Source organism: Capricornis sumatraensis, chromosome 20 (assembly GCF_032405125.1).
Source record: "Capricornis sumatraensis isolate serow.1 chromosome 20, serow.2, whole genome shotgun sequence".
In the NCBI taxonomy this organism is placed as follows: domain Eukaryota; kingdom Metazoa; phylum Chordata; class Mammalia; order Artiodactyla; family Bovidae; genus Capricornis; species Capricornis sumatraensis.
The window spans coordinates 49178313-49198178 of record NC_091088.1 but is presented as its reverse complement, the minus strand read 5'-3'; the positions used below and the strand labels follow the sequence as shown (position 1 = coordinate 49198178).

Sequence of the window (19866 nt, the reverse complement as noted above, 5' to 3'; positions counted from 1 at the left end):
TGGGGTTCCCGCCAAAACTGCCTTTCTTCCCCTAAATCCCCACGGAGTGAGTGTCAGGACTCAGTGGCCTGGCTTGGTTTACAGGTGGGGAAACTGGGGCTTTGAGACGGGATGGCATGGGTTTGGCTGCTGTCAGTTGGTGCCTCAGCCTCTGCCCTCTGAGAAAGCATCGGGCACCATCTTCTTGGGACCTCGGGGCCTGTAAGAGATCCCATGAGCTTTCTCTACCCCGTACCTAATTTCTCAGCCTGGCATCAAGTTGACCGGGCCCACACTGACCCCACAGGCATGAGGTTGGGGGCAGAAGCCTCCTGGCCCAGCTTCTCTGGGGCCTGTGCCACCAGAGCACTCACCGTGGACTAGGTCTGATGTACCCATGGCCACGTCCAGTCCAGGGACAGCTCTGGCACCCCACAGGACGAATGGAGGGAGAAGCCACAGGAAACATTCTGGGAAGCCCTGGCCCTCCTTCTCTGGAAAAGGATTCCCAGAATGGAGTCGGGGTAGGCAGATGGGGACCCCCCAGGTGTACTGTGTACACTGGAGCCCTGGAGAGGGGCTCACCACTCCACCCTCTTCCCGCGTTCAACCCCCAGCAAGTCCATCTGCCCACCATGCCCACCAGGGGGGCCAGGGTGCTGACACAGGAAGCTGGCAGGGATCCCGGGTGGGCCTCTCCATAACAAAGAAGGACACGGAGGCAGGGCAGAAATGACTGTGTATTCCCTGGTTACAAAGCGGGGCTGTGGCGGTCATCAGTGTGTCCGGCGGGTCAGCAGACCAGCAGGGCCTCATCGTCACTGGCCTCCAACGTTGGGGAGCAGGGAGGCGGGGGGCTCCTGCAGACACCCAGTGGCTCTGATGGATGGGGTCCAAGGGTGCTACCGGCAGTGAGGGCCAGGGGGTGAGGGTCCTGGCCGGAGCAGGACTCCTGAGGCACGTCCATAGGGGCTGGGCTGGCCACCAGAGGGTCCCTGCCAGCCTTTCTGTCCTTGTCAGCGGGCCTGGACTCCAAGGGGTCCCGCAGGCCGGAGGGGGGTGGCACGGAAGGTCCCACCTCCGAGGCGTGGCTGGGGGCGCCAGGGGGCCCCTCCCCTGCTGCCCCCGGGCTGCTTGTGTCCGTGAGGGGTGCCGGGGGGTCCCGGGCAGCCCCCGGTGCCGGCTGGAGGAGCCCATCACCCAGCACCGTCTGGGAGGTGCGCGCGGCCGTCAGCAGCGGGATCTGCCCGCGCGGCGCCCGTGGCCGGTGAAACAGCCGGTTCCAGAGGCGGCCGAGGCGGCGGCGGGAGGGCCCGCGGCGGGAGGCGTGTCTGCGCATCTGTCGCCGCATGGCCGTGCGCAGGTTCTGTAGCACCGAGGCCTGGAGGGTGGGGCGGCGGCTGAGGGGGCAGAAGTCAGCACGACCCCACCCACCGCCGAGGGGACCCCTTGTCCCCTCCCCTGGCCCGTCACCCTGCCGAGGCCTCACCTCCCACCTCCCTCAACCCCAGGACCAGCCCGGCTGCACGCTGTCGCACCCGGCCCCTGGGCCTCCCTGCACCCCGCGTTCTCTGAGGTCTGGCTGGGCGGGGCGCGGGGGCGGGGCGGGGGGCCGGTCTCAAGCTCTCCGGCTCACCTGGGATGCACTGTAGACGGGAAAGTCCTCGACGGGTGGAATGAGGCCCTGTGCGATGAGCTGCCCGTAGGAAGGGGGTGCCTCCCGCCGCACAAACTCAGCCTCCAGGCGTGTCATCTGGGTCTCAAAGGCCCTGAGGGCAACGGCAGAAGGGCAGCATGGCAGGCCGGCCAGGCGGGAGTGGGGGTCGCACTTCCCGCTTCCCACGCTGCCCGCCCGCGGCAGGATGTGGGCCCGCCTCCCTCCATCCGGGCCTCCCGAGGGGCCCAGACAGGAGAAGCCCCGGGTGGGTGGCCCAGAGCTGCAGGAAGCGAGAGCCCAGGCCCTCTCTCCAGGAACAGGGAGGAAGCGAGGCTCCGGCCCCAGCGCCCACCTGTACTCCTGCGTGCGCAGGGAGTAGAGCTTGAAGGCACAGCCCAGGGCGATGACGAGCAGCAGCCCGCAGACCAGGCTGCCGATGAGCGCGGCGGTGATGACCTTGCGGGGCACGGCCGCCAGGCAGCCGTGCTCGTCGCTGCCATCCTGGCAGTCCTCCTGGCCGTCACAGCGCCACGTCTCGAAGATGCACAGGTTGGTGCCGCAGTGGAAGGTACCTGGCTGGCAGGAGAAGCAGTTCTTCTCGTCCGCACCGTCGGGGCAGCTCTTCTGGTTGTTGCAGCGGTCGGCGGGCGTGTAGCACAGGCCGCTGCCCCCCTCGCAGGGGTACTGGTCCGGGGGGCAGGCGGGGCAGCCCTGCTCGTCCCGGCCGCTGGCGCAGTGCCACCAGCCGTCGCAGCGCTGTGGCTCCGAGAAGCAGCCTTGCTCGCCTGGGTCCTCCGCGTCGCCCTCGCGGCTGCTCCCGCACGGCTGCTCCCACGGGAGGCAGTAGCCCTTCACTTGGTAGGTGGCATTGAAGCCGTGGCCGGCGCTGCGGGCGCGGGCGTGGTAGGCCACAGTGAGGCGGCCCTGGGCGGCCTCCAGGCTCACCGGCCGGTGGTTGCTGCGGTAGGAGAGCGTCTGCAGCAGGCGGTCCCCGCGCTCGCCCAGGCCCTCGTACACCTGCACGTAGTCGTCGTAGCCCAGCCGCAGCTCCAGCTGCAGCAGCACGCGCCGCGGGTCCTGCGTGTCCACCAGCCACGTGCAGTGAAGGTCCGAGGGCCCGCGGGCCGCGCCGAACAGGTCTGGGGAAGCGAAGGAGCCGTAGAAGCTGCCCAGCCGCCGGCCGCAGGCCAGGTCGGGGCAGCCAGCCTCATCGGAGCCGTCGCCGCAGTCCTGAGTGCCGTCGCAGCGCCGCTCCGCGGGCAGGCAGCGCGTGGAGCGCGCCCCGCTGCAGGGGAAGGTGCCCCCGGGGCACAGGCTGCCTGGCGGCTCCGAGGCGGGCGCCGAGCAGTTGCCCTCATCCGAGCCGTCGCCACACTCGTCCACGGTGTTGCACTGCCAAGGGCCCGGCAGGCACTTGCCGTTGTCACAGCGGAACTCGTCAGCCTGGCAGGACGCCTGGCCCAGCTTCCCTGCAGGGTGAGGTGTATGGTGGAGACGGTCAGGGGTGCGCAGAACCACCCTCCTCGTGGGGCCTGGGGCCAGCAGCCCGCGGGAGGTCCCCCCCCCCCATCCCAGCAAGGCCTCTGCGGGTCCAGGGAGGGGCAGGACCCAAGGAGAAGGGCCCCGGATTCCCTCTCTCCCTGGCCACCTGAGGGGTAGAGACACCTCCAATGCCAGGGAGTCTCAGGTCCTGACTTGAGCCGGGGTCTATAAAGTGGGGTCAGTGATCTCGAGGGGTTCCAAGGCACCCCGAGGCAGCAAGACGACCAGTTCCCGTCCCAACACTGGGCTCCAACTTTTGGGCTACTGGGGGAGACCCTGAGGGTAGGGGGCAGATGGAGGGCGCCACCCCCACCCCCGGGGAGCCCATCGGTGCACCCTGCCATTGGTGTTACCTCGGATGTAGGAGAGACGGAAGCCCTGGGCCTGGCCAGAGCTGGAGGTGTCGGAGTGGAAGAAGATCCAGACATGGTCCCGGGCAGAGATGAAGGCAGGCGGGATGGCAGAGCCACAGAGCCGGAAGGCCTCCTGGCGGGGCGGGGCCGCGGGGCCCAGCATGAGCCAGTCCAGGGAGCACTGGTGGGACTCCTCCACGTCAAAGTTGCGGAAGCTGCAGGGGGTAGGGAGGACCGCAGACGTGAGTGGGTGGCCGGAGAGCAGCAGGTCATGCTTAAGCTCACAAGGACGGCCAGCCCCAGCATCCCTTCTCTCCTCCACTCCCAGCCACTCAGCAGGCCCCCAGGGGTCCAAGACTGGCTCCGTGAAGCATCAGGACAATGTGGACAACTAGGAACATGTCAGCTCCCATGCAGCTCTGTGAAGGCCTCCTCTGTGCCTCTCCACCCTCCACCAGAACACACATGGTGCCCCAACCCAAGGCCACATGCAGGTGGAGGCAATACACTCTCCCCTGAAGGACAAGGTCCAAGGGTCCAGATCCCCCTCCGCTGGCTTTGCTTCAACAGACCCGGCACGAATCCCAGGCCAGGGCACTGAGGGGGCCTGTGCGCACAGGGCAGGCCTGGGCTGGGGGACAGCTCATCCCCTGGGGAGAAGCACTGGCCCAGGCTGTGGATGAGCAGGGCCAAGGAGTACTCCAGAAGTGGCCAAGAAGGCTGGCATCTTTGAAGAGATTCCCAGTGGCCACAGGAAAACAGGCACAGACCCTGATGTGTTCCCATCAGACCCCTGGCCTTGGAGACTTGGAGTGACTGGGTCTTCCAGGCTTTGCATTTATGGGAGTGACACCCCAGCCAAACTCCAGCCTCGGTTCTACCATCTGATCGCCTCACCCGGCTTCCCTCTGCACATTCCCGCAGCTTATATCCCCGCAGCTTGAGCACCTGGCTCCTCCCTGCTTCCGTCTCCTGCTGAGATGGCCCCAAGGGCCCGGGGGGAAAACCCGCTCTGGGCTTAGTGCCAGCCTGGCCTCAAGCCACCCCTGCAGGGCAGACAGGACACTTCTGCCACCTCACAGACAACTGGGCCATGCCCTCCAGTCCCAGGGCTCCCCTCCCTGGCAGGCCTGAGGAGACAGACAGCCTCACAAGCCCATGGGAGAGGCCCAGAGACCCACACCCACATGTTCACATGCATTCGATTCATACCTGTGCACACATAGACTCACACATGTATTTGCACACCTACACATCTCACACACATGCCCTCCATGCCTACGCACACATGTGCTCACAAACGCACAGACGCGTGTCCATACCTGCTCAGGTTGGGCTCACACACATACACAAGCACATGTGTGTTCACACACCTCTGGTCACTGTGCTTGTCACAGGCACTCACATGCACACCATCACACATGCAGCACATGCAGGCCCACATTGAGCCGCTCTGACACCCCCGCACGCACGTACCTGATGGTGATCATGTCCCCGCGGTCACCCTGTATGTACCAGCTGCAGTTGGTGCCCGGCGGGTAGTTGAGGGGCCAGGCTGGGCTGTAGATGACGCCTCGGCGTGCAGTGTGCCGCTCCAGCTGCCCGCTGCAGGCGGCTGTCAGGAGAGGAGGCTGAGAGGCGCTGGCTTCACCTTTGGGTGGGAGGGGGCAGTGAGGGAGGGTGACCCTGAGCCCCTCACCCCGTGACCTGAGCACAGGCCTTCCCCAGGTAGGCTCAAGGCCAGCTAAGGTGGTCATGGCCAAGGGCATGGGCGTGCCGTGAGACTTTAGGGAAGTGGTATGTATGGAGTGGGGAGAGGAGGAACCCCATGGACTCAGGACAGTCCACCCTGTGCCCCAGAGCCCAGCTCTTCTCAGGGCTGGGAGCCAGCCTACCAACTCGCCTTGGCACCTCAGAGGTAAGGCCTCTCGGCCTCAGGTCTCAGCTCAGTGGAGAATCCTGCGGCCCTAGGCCTGGTGGCCCAGCATAAGCAGACCCACTATGGTTCCCTGCCTGCCACCCCACCACCCCAGGGCCTAATACAGGCCTCACACAACACATGCTTTTTGAGGACCTACTATGTGGCACGCACAGTACCAGGCATGCCCATAAGACAGGTAAAAGTCTGGCTCTGTGGGGCTCACAGACTAGGGGAGGAGCAGACAGACAATGCAGATTCCCTGGGCAAAGTGAAGTTTATAAAACAGGCCTGAAGGGAGGGGCTGACATCCTGAGGTGGCTGGAAACACAGGCTGGGTCTGATGGCATCTTGTGTGGCATTTAGATTTTATCCTGAGTGTGAGTGGGAGGCCACCAGGAGGGGATCTCAAAACCAGATGAGGAAACCAAGGTTCAGAGAGGGTCAGTGAGTTGCCCATGGCCACAGAGGGTAAGTGGCAGAGTCAGAACCCACCCTGGTCCTCTAGTGGGCTGGGCCTCTCATTGATAAAGTGTCAACTCATTGATAAAGTGTCAACCGTCCACTGTGTCAGTGAGCACAAGGGATCACTCTGGCCAGCACGGGTGATGAGCCTCTATGCCCAGCCCCGCAGGCCTCATTGTACCCACTTCATTAGTTACACATGCCCTCTGCACCCAGCCAAGCTCACCTAGCTGAAAGGTGGCAAACCCTGCCCTGGTGTGCCCTGGCCTTTGCAGGACCAAGCAAGGTCCTGCACTTGGTTGCCCCTGCCCCTCATAGCCCCTTACCATACTTCTTCATCTGATCTTCACAACAGCCTGTGGCACAGGCAGGCCCAATTTACAGAGGGAAAAACTGAGGCCTCAGGGAAACAAATCATAGTGCTTTTCCTGAGCCCAGTGACACTACCTACCTCTTCACTCTCCCTGACCCCTGACTGTTGCCCTGCAAGCAGGGTCTCTCTGCTGGCTCTCAACAAGACTCTTTGGAACCCCAAAAGACTCAGCTGCAGAAAGAAGAGTGAAAGCCTTCCAGCAGCCTCCCATGCTCCACCCGTGGAGGTCTGGGTGATCCAAGGCTGTGACCCACAGGGGGTTAACCCCCAGCAGTGACTCACAGGAACATCAAGGGCTGGAAGAGAAACACCCACACCGACCCTAAAGCAGGGCTGACCACATCAGGTCGCCGTCAGAGCCTTGACAGCCCCAGGTTGGTGAGGTACCAGCCAGGGATCCCCACTTGGCACTCACCAGGGCCTGGGAGGTCATCCTCCCTGAGCCTCAGCATTCTCACAACCCAGGAGGGTAAGGACTAAACAACCGGAGTGGTGATCAGGGGCCTGAGCAACTGTTTCCTTGGATGGGTGAGGCTTTGTGGGCTTCCCAGAGACACTGACCTGGGAACACCCTGGCAGGTGTGAGGTCAGGGCGCCTCCACCTCCAGGATGCTGGGTTGGAGGGTGGTCCCTAGGCAGGGTTGGGAGCACATCCTCCCCCAACATTGAGTCTCTAAAGCAAACATTACACCCGGAGTCAGATGCTCCATCAGCCAGTGTGGGAGTCACCCCCGTCCCCTCAGCCCCCAGGACAGGCCTGAGGCAAAGCAGTACCCACTGTGGCCTAGAGGCTTTCTCCACAGGATGGAGCCCTCGTGGAGGCCGGGTTTCTCCCCCATACTGTCCAAAGAAAGCCAGGCCTGCAAGGACCCATGTCTGGCCCTCTTTCATGACATGGGTAAGCCTGTCTCTCCAGACCACCAGCCTAGTCAGGAGCAGAAATCCAGACACTGCTTCAACAATCCCCTGGCAACATGTTCCCCCAGACATGCCTCACCCCAAGTGCCCCTCAGATGCCCCAGACATTTCCCCATTGGGGGCAGCAATGTCCCTGAGTCACTGTTAATTCTTCTGCAAGGGGGGTGGGCAGAGAGACCATGGTTACTGCAGCCATCGGCCTGGCGCAGGCAGAGTGACTGTGGAGGGGGAGGGATGCCGGGGTCCCTAGAGGACCCCAAACTGAACACTGCCTGGCCATGGGCCTGGAGGGCATCACCAGCTCAGACGACCAGCCCCAGGCTTCTCTGTGACAGCAATCTCACTCCCATCCCACCGCCCCCCCCCCCCACCCCTGCACCCAGGCGCAGGCAGGAGAAAGAGCTTCGTGAGTCCAGTCCAGTCCTGGAGTCCACACTGCTGGTCGCACCCTAGGCCCCAGCTTGCCCATCAGTGAAATGGGGTCAGAGGCTGCTGCTCGTCTCAGGGTCGCTGGAAGATGTGGGGGTGCAGCAGTCAGGAGGCAGACGTGCGTGTGGGGTGAGTAGGGGGAAGTGAGGGCAGAGATGACATGTGTGATGAGGGGTGGGCAGTGAAGGGAGCTGGGAGATACTGATGCAGGATGGAGGCTCTTGGGGGTCTTTAGGGGCCGTCAGAGAAGTCTGTCTGAGCTTAACTGAAAGTGACCTGTGTTCACTTGGACAGTTTTGCTCAAGTCAATGTTGCCTGCTCAAGGGAGCAAGGGGTGACTGAGTGCTTTCAGACCAGCGTCCTTCTTTCTTGGTCCAAAGAAATGTCAAATACTCCCGAGAGGGCATGAGCAAGCCTGAAGACACACAGCTTACAAATCTGGTTTCCAGGGGCTGCCGGCACTCTGGACAACCTGCCAGTGTGCTTGATGGCTAGGAGCCAGGAGCCCCAGCAGAGCACCTGAGTGGAGCTGCCAGATGAACGGAGAACACGCTGAAGACCCTGCTCAGGCTCAGCCCCTGGGTCACAGTGGCCAAAGTCTGGGCTGCATAGGGTGAGTTATCCAACCCAGTTAGTGCCTGACAAGCTGGGGCAGGATGGGGGCTGAGAGGCAAAAGCCTGTGAGGTCCCCGGGTGGCCCAGCTGGGCCCTGCGGAGGGACTGAGCCCAGTGAGGGTGGGGAAGCGGCAGGCGAGACAGTGATGACCCGGGCTCCTCACAGCAGGAATCGCACGGAAAACCTGGAAGTGCAGAGGCACGGAGCTTCAGGTGGGAGGAGACACTGGCAGCCAGAAGCTGGTCTCCACTTCTCTCAGCAATGCTAGAGGGTGAGAGACAGGCTCTAGGACAGCCTTAGCTCAGCCCAGCCCCTGCGGCCACACAGGCTCTGTGTGCAGCTTCAGGACACCGGGGGCGAGGTGGGGAAGGCAGGCACAGACAGCTTGAACCCCGCTGGCAGTCAAACAGGAGGCTGAACCTGGATCGATTTCTCTCCTGGCTCTACAGATGGACTTTGTCCCCTGAGCATCTCTTTTCGAAGCCGGGACAGACATGTTTGGAGCCACATGCCCACCCACACACCAGCAGGAGGACTGGCCTGGGACTCACGTGTGTAAGACCTGCCACCCCCTTGTCCCCTTCCCCCTGCGCCCACTCTCTACCATGGTCACGGGCACCTGACTCAGGTGAGACCAGTCTGTCTGGTCCTGGAAATTGGGGTGGGGAGACTGGGTGGTTAGCTGTGGGGGCCGTGACGTCAGGCAGGACTGAGGCTGGCTCAGTGCTGAGCAAAGCCGGGCCCTGAGCCAGCATGGTCAGCAGTGGAGGCCAGGCTGCAGGAGCAGGAAGGAGCTGCTTGAAGGGAGAATGGGAAAGGAGGCTGAGAGTCTGCATCTAAGAGACAAGCCTGGGAGAGCAGCTTCTGTGAATCCTGAGCCTCCCCATCACAGGGACAGCGACCAGGAGATAGCCCACCCCACCCCACCCCTCCACCTCCCTGAGCTGCCTCAGTGGGCCTCTGCTGCCAGCCAGACCCTGAGCAGAACTATTAATAAAAATCCCAGGTACCTCTTGCCCCACGACGCTGCTCAGGACACAGCAAACAAGCCCGCAGCCCCGAGACTCCAGCTCCCAAGGCCCTTCTCAGATGTCTCCCCTGGCACCAAGGGACCCAGGGCCTGGGCCTATGCATTCGCCAACCCCTGGCAGCCCCCTCAGCAAAGGGCAAATGCCCCTGATGGCCTCAGCCCTGAAGTCTCCCGCTCCTGGCAGCCTTTGCTGTACTCGGCACTAGGCCCAAGCATGAAGACAGCCAGTGGATGGACAAACCCCCTCTAATAGGCAGGAGGCAGCCACGGAGTTCAACTACGTTTTCTTAGATCCCGTGTGTCTATTTGGCACCTGCTTATCACAGGGCCAAACTATCAGCCAAAGTGTTTACGTCTCTCCTGCAAACTGGTGTCGCTGAAACTGGTCTTTCCCTGGCAGACAGGCTGATGTGAGACGGAACCCCTACAGACTTCTTACCTAATTCACACCCCAAGCCAATATTTCATCCCAGGGTCAGGTACCAGGCATGGAGAGACCACCCCCCAGCCCAGAGCTCTTGGGGATTAGCCAAACTAGCCAGCCCTAAGATGTTTACTCTGCCCTGTCTTACCCTTCTCCCCGAAACTTCGATCAAGGCTCTGGCCAAAGCCTTCCCCTAACTTCTGTCTGCCTTGACTAGACCTGATGTTGCCCAAGTGACCCTAAGCGGCATGGCATGTCCCCTCCTCACAAGACACAAGTAACAAATTCTTCCATCAATGGCTTTGGCCTCTCGGTGTTGTCACTCAGTCATACCTTCATAAACTAAATCCCAGGTGGAATTGTAAAGCAGGCAGGCATCTTATGGTGCCTATGGTTCTCTGGGACCCCCACTGCCTACAGGAAGAACAGTCTGCCAAGTGTGCAGGCCATGACAGTTTGCTAGTGGTATGAGGCTACCATGTGCAAAAGCTGTGCTGAACACCCTGCCTCACTGGCCCATTTAACCAGGCTTCATGGTTAAAGGCACCCATTTTACAGAAGAAGAAACTGAGGCTCAGAGAGGTTATAAGCTTGCCCAATGCCAAAAAACTCCTTTGTGATGCAAAGATGCCCAGGAATTGAGGTGGAAAAAGGCCAGCTGACCTCAGGAGTGGAGCCAGGATCCTGAAGGTTGGTACTCAGAGGTCATTAAACCAGGAGAGCAGGGAGGAGGGGAGGAAGGGGAGAAGCATGTCACTCACCTAAGGCAGGAACGGCGCTGCTGAACCGCCCGGTGAGAACAATGTTCACTGTGGGAGACACAAAGCGCATTCAGTGGCATGGGGGAGGGGAGGAGAAGAGGGGGTGGCTCTCGGGGCTTAAACACTTGGGGTGCAAAACTCCAGGCTGATTCTCTTCATCTCGAAGGGTAAGGCCTAGAGCAGTTACAGTCCTGCTGGGATGGGCGGAACGAGAACCCCAGGGGATCTCAGGACTCACCCAAACACCCATAGTGGGAGAGAGCAGGGTGCAAGCCTGGCTGCATCAGGCCACTCCCGCCATTCCCCACGCTTGGGAATTCTAACTCACATTGGAGGGGGTTTGCTTGTACCTTCTCAGGCTTGGGAACCACGGGCCTTGACCATCCTTCAGGGAAAGACCTTGCTCAACCCAGGCATGGGCCCTACTTATGGAGGGGACTCCTACCACACTGTAGGGCTTCCTCCCTCTGAGAGGCCTTGCCAGCCAGCCAGGGAGGGAGGGAAGCAGTTCTGATCACCCCCATTCTACAGGCACTCACAGCCACCAGGGTTCAAGGTCCTCCTCACTGCGCCATGCTGACCTTGCTAAGAGAGGCAAAGAATTTGCCTGCCGCCTACCCCTTCAAGTACCCACCATGGGATCTGTCCTTTGCTTTCACTGAATGCTTTCCTGCAGCAATTATGGGAGCAGAAGATGTAGGCACACTCAACTTCCTGAGGTTCAGGGTTCCCCCTTCCCCAACATCAACGATGCCAAGGGAAGCAGAGAACATCTCTATAGGGGTGACCCCATGTCTGGTGAAGAAGAGACCCAGCTGCCCCCTGGCAGGACACCCAGGCTCTGCTGGATGGGGAGGGCCTTGGGGGAGGCCATAGGGTCTGTGCCTTGACTTGCACCCCGGAGGAAGCCAGGCATTCAGGAGCACGGGACCACACAGACAGACTGGGGAGTGGGCACTCTGGGGGCCATGAAGCCTACTGAGATCTGCTCACGCAGCTAAGGCAGGGGCCTTCCTCCAGCTCCTAGATTCTTGGGGGCAGAGGAGAGTGCACCCTAAAATGAACAGGCTTCTTTTTTCACTTTGTCATTTCAGTGGCTTCAACAAACCTTCTGGGATTACAGAGCCTTCACTGACGACACCATAGGGTGTCCCCTAATGACCCCGGGCTTAGATAATGGCCTCCCTCCTTCCTCATGGTAAATAAAGGAGCCATGCGGCTACAGGATTTAACCCCTTGCTTCCCCTCTCCCGCACACACGGCCCTGGAAAGGTGGACAGAAAAGCTCTGGCAGGGCTGGATGTGTCCCCTCGGCCCTCCCCAGACACACCACCCTGGGCTGCTGAGGCCTGCCCTGCTGGGTCAAGGAAGACACAAAGGGAAGACAGGAGTCATTCCAGCAACTGCCTCCTGCCGCGCATCCTGATCCCGGCTCCGGCTGGCTCCCGCCCCCAACCCACTCCAGGCAGGAAATAGTTCCCCGTTCAGCCGACCGCCGGCCCCAGCCCCGCTGGCTTCGCCTTTGTCCGCAGCTCCGGAGGCCCGGATCCCCCATCGCCGCCAGGCTAAGAGCGGGGAAGTCAGGCAAAAGTCACTGCCCGCCAATCCCAGGCGTCCGCATAGCGGGGCCGCCCCGCGCGCCGCTCACCCGGACTCTCGGACGCTATTCTGCACCCTGCTAGAGAGGCCCAAGACCCCAGCAGGCCGGGATGCCGGGGAGCCGCAGTCTCCTCCGCCTCTGGCTGGAGTTCTCGCAGTGCCCGCCCGGGAGCCCCAACCGAAACCAGGAGAGAGGGGCGCCCCGAGTCCGACCAGGGCGCGGTGCGGAACTACGAGGCAGGGGACCGATCCCGCTGCGGCCGCGCGGCCCACTCACCCAGGCAGACGACAGCGAGCTGCGCCCGGGCGCCCGGCGCCCCCTCCGGCCCCGCGGCTGCCCGCTTCTCCATGCCGGGACCGGCCGGCCGCCCGCGGGCGCCGCCTCCTGCCCCGCGCCTGCGGCTCCGGCTCGGGCTCCCGCGGCTGCTGCGGCCCGGATGCGGGCGGCGGCTCCGGCGGCGTCTTTGTGAGGCGGCGGTGCAGGCCCGCAGCGCGCGCGGGGCCACATCGGCCGCGGCTTCACGGGCCCCGCGGGGGCTCAGCGGCGGCCGCCAGGGAGGACCCCCGCCCGCCGCTGCCCCCGCGCCCCGGGCCCCGCGCCCCGCGGCGCGGCCGGCCTGTGCCCGGGGGCCCCCGGCGCGCCCATGCCCCGCGGCGCGCAGCCCGCCTGGCCCTGGCGCCTCCCCCGGGGCCGCCCCTCGCTGCGCCCAGCCCGCCCGGCCGGTGCCGCCGGTGGAGCGTCCGCGGGTCTGTGGGTCCCGCCGCCCGGCCCCTGGCCCGCCCGAGCCCGGAGGCCGCGCCGCGCCAGCCACGTGACACGCCCGCCGAGCCGCAGTGGCGCTGGCAGGGCGGGTGCGGGCGGCTGGGGCGGGCGAGGGGCGCGCGCCCCGCCTCGGGTGCTGGACAGCTCCACGCAGGCGGCCCCTGGCCAGTGCGCGCCCTCCCGGCCCGAGCCTGGCGCTCCCAGCAGCCCTCCTCCCTGCCCAAGAATCGGTCCTTCCCGGAGCCGGCTGAGATGGGAGGGGAGGTGGGTGGTGATGGGTAGGGGGTGGCAGAGAACGGGGCTACGAGGCGCTGCTAAGGGCATCTGAGGGCAGGACCGCGCCTAGTGGCGCAGGACTAAGGCCTGTCTTCTGTGTGAGGACCTGTCCCCCTCATTGACCACGACCAAGCAGACCCACCACATCCCGCAGAGCGAGGCCTGTGAGGGGACACTGCTGGCCAGGTGACCATTCTAAGAGGCCTCTGGAAACCCACCCCTCCCGCGGGCCCCAGAGCCCACGCAGTCATCCCGACAGGCACTGGGAAGTGGAGAAAAGGCCTGTTTTCCAGCCTTTTCCATCCGGGAGTGTTGTCAACCAAGGGACTTGGCCCAGGAGAAGCCGAAACCCTGGGAAACAGTTTGAGGAGACCACCTAAAGGGCCAACCCTTCTTTCTTGAGAACCTTGTGAAATGGGAGGTCCCCAGAGCGTCCCTCCCTGTCCTGGCTGCTGGGTATAACCTTCCCTGCCTGCCTCCCCAAGCTAAGGCTCAGGATTGGTCTCCCCTTGATGTTCCCTGTTTAGCAAAGAAGGTAGAGAGAAACCGGTGTTATGTTAGTGAACATTGTAGACAGAACATTGTAGACGCTGTAATTCAACTAACTCATTTTCACAGTGCAGGCCAACTGGATTTTAATTTTTAAAAATCTGGGGAAAAAACAACTTTTAGGTTTTCTGTCTTCCCTTGTTCTCTTTCTAACTCTTCTGGTGATTTTTCCAAAGTGGACTTCTTGGGAGATGTAGTAAAGGATTTAAGAATCAAATAACAGGATAAATGATTCATTTATGGTAAAGAGCACTAGCCTGCAGTAATTCGGTTTCAAAATTTCATCAGGCTGCTGACCACCCTGTAATGGGTGTTTACGCAGAGGTAGGGATAGGCAGAGTCTGCAGTTTTGTTTCCATCTGAAGATGCTTTCTGCCTCAGTGTATGTTTTGCAAGCTATGTCCTTACATATCATATCTTACATGTCTTACAAGCTTATCCAGGGTTGACACCAGGGCCCTGGGGAGTCCTACTGGAGCTTGTGGGGAATGAAAAAACATGAGCCCCTATGTACACTTCTCAAATACAAAATATGTTTAACCAAGTGGGAAAACATGGTTAGCTAAAAAGCTCCAATTTGCCCAGTCTGTTCAGACTCACTGTCAACCCTCATAAACCCACAGGCCAGAGCACAGACAGCCTGGGACCCTTTGGTCAGTTGGCAACAAGTCTTCCTACTGCCCAGTAGAGCAGGGTCAGAAAACAACCACCACCTACCTTTATGTAAAGTTTTGATAATTTGTTCAGCACGAATTTTTCTTGCATTTATATACATTTTAAAAACTATAATTTATCTGGAACTTCCCTGTTGGTCCAGTGGTTAAGAATTTACCTACCAATGCAGGGGACCCGGATTCAATCGCTGGTCTGGGAAGATTCTACATGCCACAGAGCATCTAAGCCCATGTGCCACAACTACCGAAGCCTGAGCGCCTAGGCTCCATGCTCTGCAACAAGAGTATGTGTTAGTTGCTCAGTCGTGTCTCACCCTTTGCCACTCCACAAACTGTAGCCTGCCAGGCTCCTGTGTCCATGGGATTCTCCAGGCAAGAATACTGGAGTGGATTGTCATTTCCTTCTCCAGGGGATCTTTCCAACTCAGGGATCAAACCTGAGTCTCCAGGGTCTCCGGCATTGGCAGGCAGGTTCTTTACCACTGAACCACCTGGAAGAAGACACCACAGTGAGAAGCCCACGCACAAAAACTGGAGAGTACCCCCCCATTCACTGCAGCTAGAGAAAATCCACCTGCAGCAACAGAGACCCAGCACAGTCAAAATATAAAAAATAATAATTAATGAAATTTAGAAATATATGAAGGTAATGGCAACCCACTCCAATATTCTTGCCTGGAGAATCCCCTGGACAGAGGAGCCTGGTGGGCTACAATACATGGGGTTGCCAAGAGCTGGACATGACTGAAGCGACTTAGCGCATAAACACACATCTTGATTACTGAGTCTTCTGGCACAAACTTAGTTCCTGCCTATGCTGCTGCTGCTAAGTTGCTTCAGTCGTGTCCGACTCTGTGCAGCCCCATAGACGGCAGCCCACCAGGCTCCTCTCTCCATGGGATTCTTCAGGCAAGAACACTGGAGTGGGTTGCCGTTTCCTTCTCCAATGCAGGAAAGTGAAAAGTGAAAGGGAAGCCACTCAGTCGTGTCCAACTCTTCGTGACCCTATGGACGGCAGCCTACCAGGCTCCTCCTTCCATGGGATTTTCCAGGCAAGAGTACTGGAGTGGGGTGCCATTGTCTTCTCTGGACCTTGCCTATATGGAGACCTTGACTATCTGACATCTCTTTCCAGTTTAGTCTCCTGGTGGTCTAGTGCCCTCTGGAGGCTGCTGCCCCAGGCAGGGCCTCCCTAGGGGTCTCTGGTGTAGCCCTGACCCAGTCTTCTCCTGTAACTCTTCTAATCGCTTCTGGTGCAGTTCCTGGCAGCCTAATCTCTGCTGCAGGGCTTGACAGTCTGGTTGCAGTCACCAGGTCCCCCACAACTTTTTAACAAACATCTCACCTTGGCTTCATTGTCTCCAGAACATCTGTGTCCCTCACAACCAAATCTTCCAACTAGTGGAGAATTTAGTACTGGATACTAAAGGGGTGATTCAAGTAACAAACCCCGAGAAGCTGCAGACTGGCTGGGGCAGATGAGGACGCAGTGGGGCGGAGGGTCCCAGGCAGGGGATCAAGGTCTTCCTGGCAGGAAGCTGACCTTCCTAGTGAGGAGGAAGGGAAGCTGCTGTTCCTTCCACATGTCTCGTAAGCTTCAGCATGTGCGACACTGAAGCCTTCAGCAATCTGCTCCAGGAGTGAGGCAAGGAGGGCAAGCAGAGAGAAGGAAGGGGCTTGGAGGCATCCCACATACAATCCCCTTCTGGAACAACCCCCTCATCAAAATGCAGGCACAACTCAAGCCCGCTCTTACCCAGTGGTTGCTGGACTCTATGTAGAGGATGCCAAGTTGGCTGGTAATTGTCTTTCTCAATCTCACATAGTGAGCATCGTTTTGAGGAGCAAAGGCCAAATGTGGCTTTGGCAAGTCAAACTGAAACAAGGGCTTATGATCACTTGGCCCAGGTCTACTGCAAGTGCCTTCCGGGGTGGGGGGCAAGCTCTCCATTTTCCAGACACTTCTAAATCTGCCATCTGCAGCTTTGCTATTGTGTCCATCTCGGTTCATGGTGGCATCATTTGCTGAATTAATAATTTCTACTCCAATCCCCCCAGAGCCATCCATCACTAAGTCCTGATAGCTCAACCCCACAATGTGAGTATCTCAAATCAAATCTACCCACTTCTCTTCATTACCACAGCCAGCTCCCTGGTCCCAGCCACCATCTCCCCTCTCTTGGGCCTCCTACATGGTCCCCTGCCTCCCAGTTAACAGCTCACATTTTTAACATGCAAAGTGAATCAGGCTTCCTACAGAAAATGCACCAGGGCAGACTTTGAAGTTTTTAACCTGAGCTTTGTGATCCTGTGGGACGAGCCCTGCCTACCACCCTCTCCAAGGCCCCGTCTCCACACAACTCGTTCTGGCCCCAGAATGTTTCCACCTGAGCCAGAGCTAAGGTCTACGTTTACTTCTTGGCCAGAAGAGCAGTCAAGAAGCAGAGGAGGAGAGCATTTGGAGAGACGTTCTTAGCCCTGTGAGCAGCCCTCCAGTATGTGGAGGTGACTGTTGCTTCATGTCCAGGACCACCTCAGAGAGACACGCTCCAAGCCCCTGAGGATGGCCACTCACTGGAGCCAGTGGTGGGAGAGTTGATCTCTCTGCATTTAAGTCTCTCTTTGGGCAGAAGCAACCCTTGAATGCTTTATAAGATCCCTCTGGGACCCAGCAGAGGAGCCTCACAAGACAGTACTTTCTCTATTTTGCTATTTCTTTGCTATTTTGCTTTCATATACATCAAAATCCATGTTTCCCAAATGATATTTTAAAATCTCAGCCTTTTAGGTAGAAACTAACAGGAAAACCTGCAACTATGGGACTTCTGAATGGCAGCTAATGTTGCACAGCTTTAATATAAGCTGGTAGAAGGACAGGAAAGAAGCAAGAAGAGAAAGAATAGCTTCAGAGAAAGAGAGTTAAGGTTTATTTGCCTTAGAAGTATTAAATATCAAAACCACAATGAGACACCACTTTATATCCATTAAGATGGCTATTATAAAAAAAAAAGAAAGAAAGAAAATATCAAGTGTTGGCAAGAATGCGGAGAAGTTAGAACACTTGTGCATTTCTGATGGGAACGTAAAATGGTACAGCTGCTGTGGGAAACAGTTTGGCAGTTTCTCAAAAGGCTAAATATAGAACTACCATATGATCCAGCTATTCCACTTCTGAGTATGCACCCAAAAGAATTGAAAGCAGGAACTCCAGGAAATGTTTGTACACTCATGTTCGTGGAAGCATTATTCACAATAACCGACAAGTAGAAGCAACATAGGGGAAGTGAAAGTGTTAGTCCCTCAGTCTAACGACTGAGGTGGCCACCACGACTCTTGGAGACCCCCATGGGCTGTAGCCCACCAGGCTCCTCTGTCCATGGAATTCTCCAGGCAAGAACACTGGAGTGGGTAGCTTTTCCCTTCTCCAGGGGATCTTCCTGACCCAGGGATCAAACCCAGGTCTCCTGCATTACAGGCTGTTTCTTTACCATCTGAGCCACCAGGGAAGCCCAGAACAACATAAGTGCCCATTAATAAATGAATGGATAAGTAAAGTGTGATATATAGTTATAGGCATAGACATAATGCTATTCAGTGAAAAAGGAAGGATGTTCTGATACATGCTTCAACATGGATGAACCTTGAGAACATTATGCTAAGTGAAACAAGCCAGTCACAAAAGGACAAATAGTGTATGATTCCACTTACATGAGGAACGTAGAGCCATCAGATTCACAGAGACAGAAAGGAGAAAGGTCGTTGCTAGGGACTGGGGGAGGAGGAACCATCGGGGAGTCACTGATGAACAAGTAAAGAGTTTCCCTTTGGGAAAATGAAAGTTCTGGAGATGGAGCGTGGTGATGGTTACACAGCAACATGACTGTACTTAATGCCACTGAACTGTACACCTCAAAGTGCTTAAAACGGTAAATTTTGTGTAATAGGCGTTTGCCCACAAATAAAAAATACTGAAAATAGGGACATGCCCAGTGTTCCAGTGGCTAAGACGCCATGCTCCCAATGCTGGGGGCCTGGGTTCGATTCCTGGTCAGGGAACTAGATCTCACATGCCACAGCTAAGAGTTTGCATGCTACAACTTAAAAAAAAAAAAAATCCTGCATGCCACAATGAAGACTGAGGATCCTTTGTGCCACAGCTAAGAACTGGCATACCCAGATAAATAAATAGGTATTTTTAAAAGTACTAAAACTGGCAAAATTCCGAGTTGTGACAACATTTCCACCTGGACTCTGGGGTGAGGTGGCCAGCCTAAGTGGCTGCTGTGGATTTAATGTGTTTCCCAGCATCCCTACCCTCACCAGAACCTCACAAAGCTCAGAGCAGAGCCCTGCTCCACCCTGGGCAGCCCAGGGACCCTGCCTGCTGCATCTGCAGGCACATTGGCAAAGGACTCAGTGCAGCAAAGTACATTTACCTATAGACACTCCCCAGGCCGCCGCTGGTTCTTCCAACTTTAATAGACCTGCAGCAGTAAAATCATTTTACCTTCAGTATTGAGCGGTAATTTTCAAAGTATAGGCCTGGAACAGTGATAGTATGCTGTAAAAGCCCCATTGCAAGAAAAAAAAAAGGCTTTTTACTGCAATAAAAATGTTAGTGCCAGGTCACCCCCTTGGTTTACATAACCCTCTCCACAGTAATTTTGAATAAGGAGTGCAGTTTTAATTTTCAATCAAAAAGCCCCCCCTCGGCCTTGCTGAACCACTCAGAAGTACCCTGAAACAGTAATCATTTTGTATATTGATTTGTGGGGGGGGGGGGGCGGAAATCAATCCAATTCAGTCCACCTCACTAAATTATTAATGGAGCAAAGTACATCAGAACCCGGAGGTGAGTAAACAGGTACTGTTTGTTCTTTAATTTCATTGCTGCCACAGGAATGAAGGTGACAGTTTGAAACCCTGAGTCCAGAGGCAGGTGTACAGCTCTGGGAAACCCAAGGGCCGAGGGAGAGATGAGGAAAGCCATGGGGACAAGCCCTCACAAGCCAAAGTGTCTCCTTCACGGTTGAAGTCAAGAGAGTGGAGACTCAGCTCCCTTCCAGCATGTGGACGAGATGAAAGAGCCTGTTGAGGGGCCCCAGGTGGCCCCTAGGGAGGCCACTTTTCCCTGTTGAGTTCCAAGGACTCCTGGGGGACAATAGGGAGCCTACTGCCGTGCTGCTCACTCACCCAGGCTAGGAGGACCCCTCCTCTACCATGGTGGGTTGTGAGCCTTTATTATGGACTTAGTAGTTGTATTTAAATCAGCTCATTCTAAAATAAGAAATACACTTACGTGTTTCTGCTTCAGAAAGAAATCTTACATCATTACCCTGAACATAAATCCAGATCTCTAGCCATAACTTAGGAACTATGATCTATGATCCAAACAAAACATTGCACTTTTTTTTTTTTTGCCTACATCCCTGTTTTTACCACTGAGAACAGTTAGGAAGTAATCTAGAGAATTGAAGCTTCAGGACTTCCCTGGTGGCCCAGCGGAAAAGACTTCATCTTCCAGAGCAGGAGGTATGAGT

At 57.9% G+C, this 19866-nt stretch overlaps 1 protein-coding gene across 2 annotated transcripts; it reads right to left on the bottom strand.

Moving 5' to 3' along the window:
- Positions 1-736: 736 nt before the first annotated feature.
- On the bottom strand, positions 737-12414 carry LRP3 (LDL receptor related protein 3). Of its 2 annotated transcripts, none has more exons than XM_068992296.1 (7): positions 12342-12414; positions 10466-10513; positions 5008-5182; positions 3532-3746; positions 1989-3105; positions 1616-1748; positions 737-1360 (listed from the first exon to the last, which is right to left on the bottom strand). In XM_068992296.1, the coding sequence occupies exons 1-7, from the start codon at positions 12412-12414 to the stop codon at positions 773-775; spliced, it is 2349 nt and encodes a 782-aa protein (XP_068848397.1). In that variant the 3' UTR covers positions 737-772. The 2 variants fall into 2 exon arrangements, with proteins under 2 accessions (XP_068848397.1, XP_068848398.1); XM_068992297.1 differs by having other exon boundaries at positions 5008-5146.
- Positions 12415-19866: the final 7452 nt, after the last annotated feature.

Excerpts from the sequence above, each read along its gene's own strand:
- LRP3 (XM_068992296.1), bottom strand. The coding sequence starts at position 12,414 with ATGGAGAAGCGGGCAGCCGCGGGGCCGGAGGGGGCGCCGGGCGCCCGG. Across the intron at positions 3,106-3,531 it reads CCGTCTCTCCTACATCCGAG|GGAAGCTGGGCCAGGCGTCC; the intron begins GTAACACCAATG and ends CTCACCCTGCAG. Across the intron at positions 1,361-1,615 it reads CCGTCTACAGTGCATCCCAG|GCCTCGGTGCTACAGAACCT; the intron begins GTGAGCCGGAGA and ends CCCACCCTCCAG.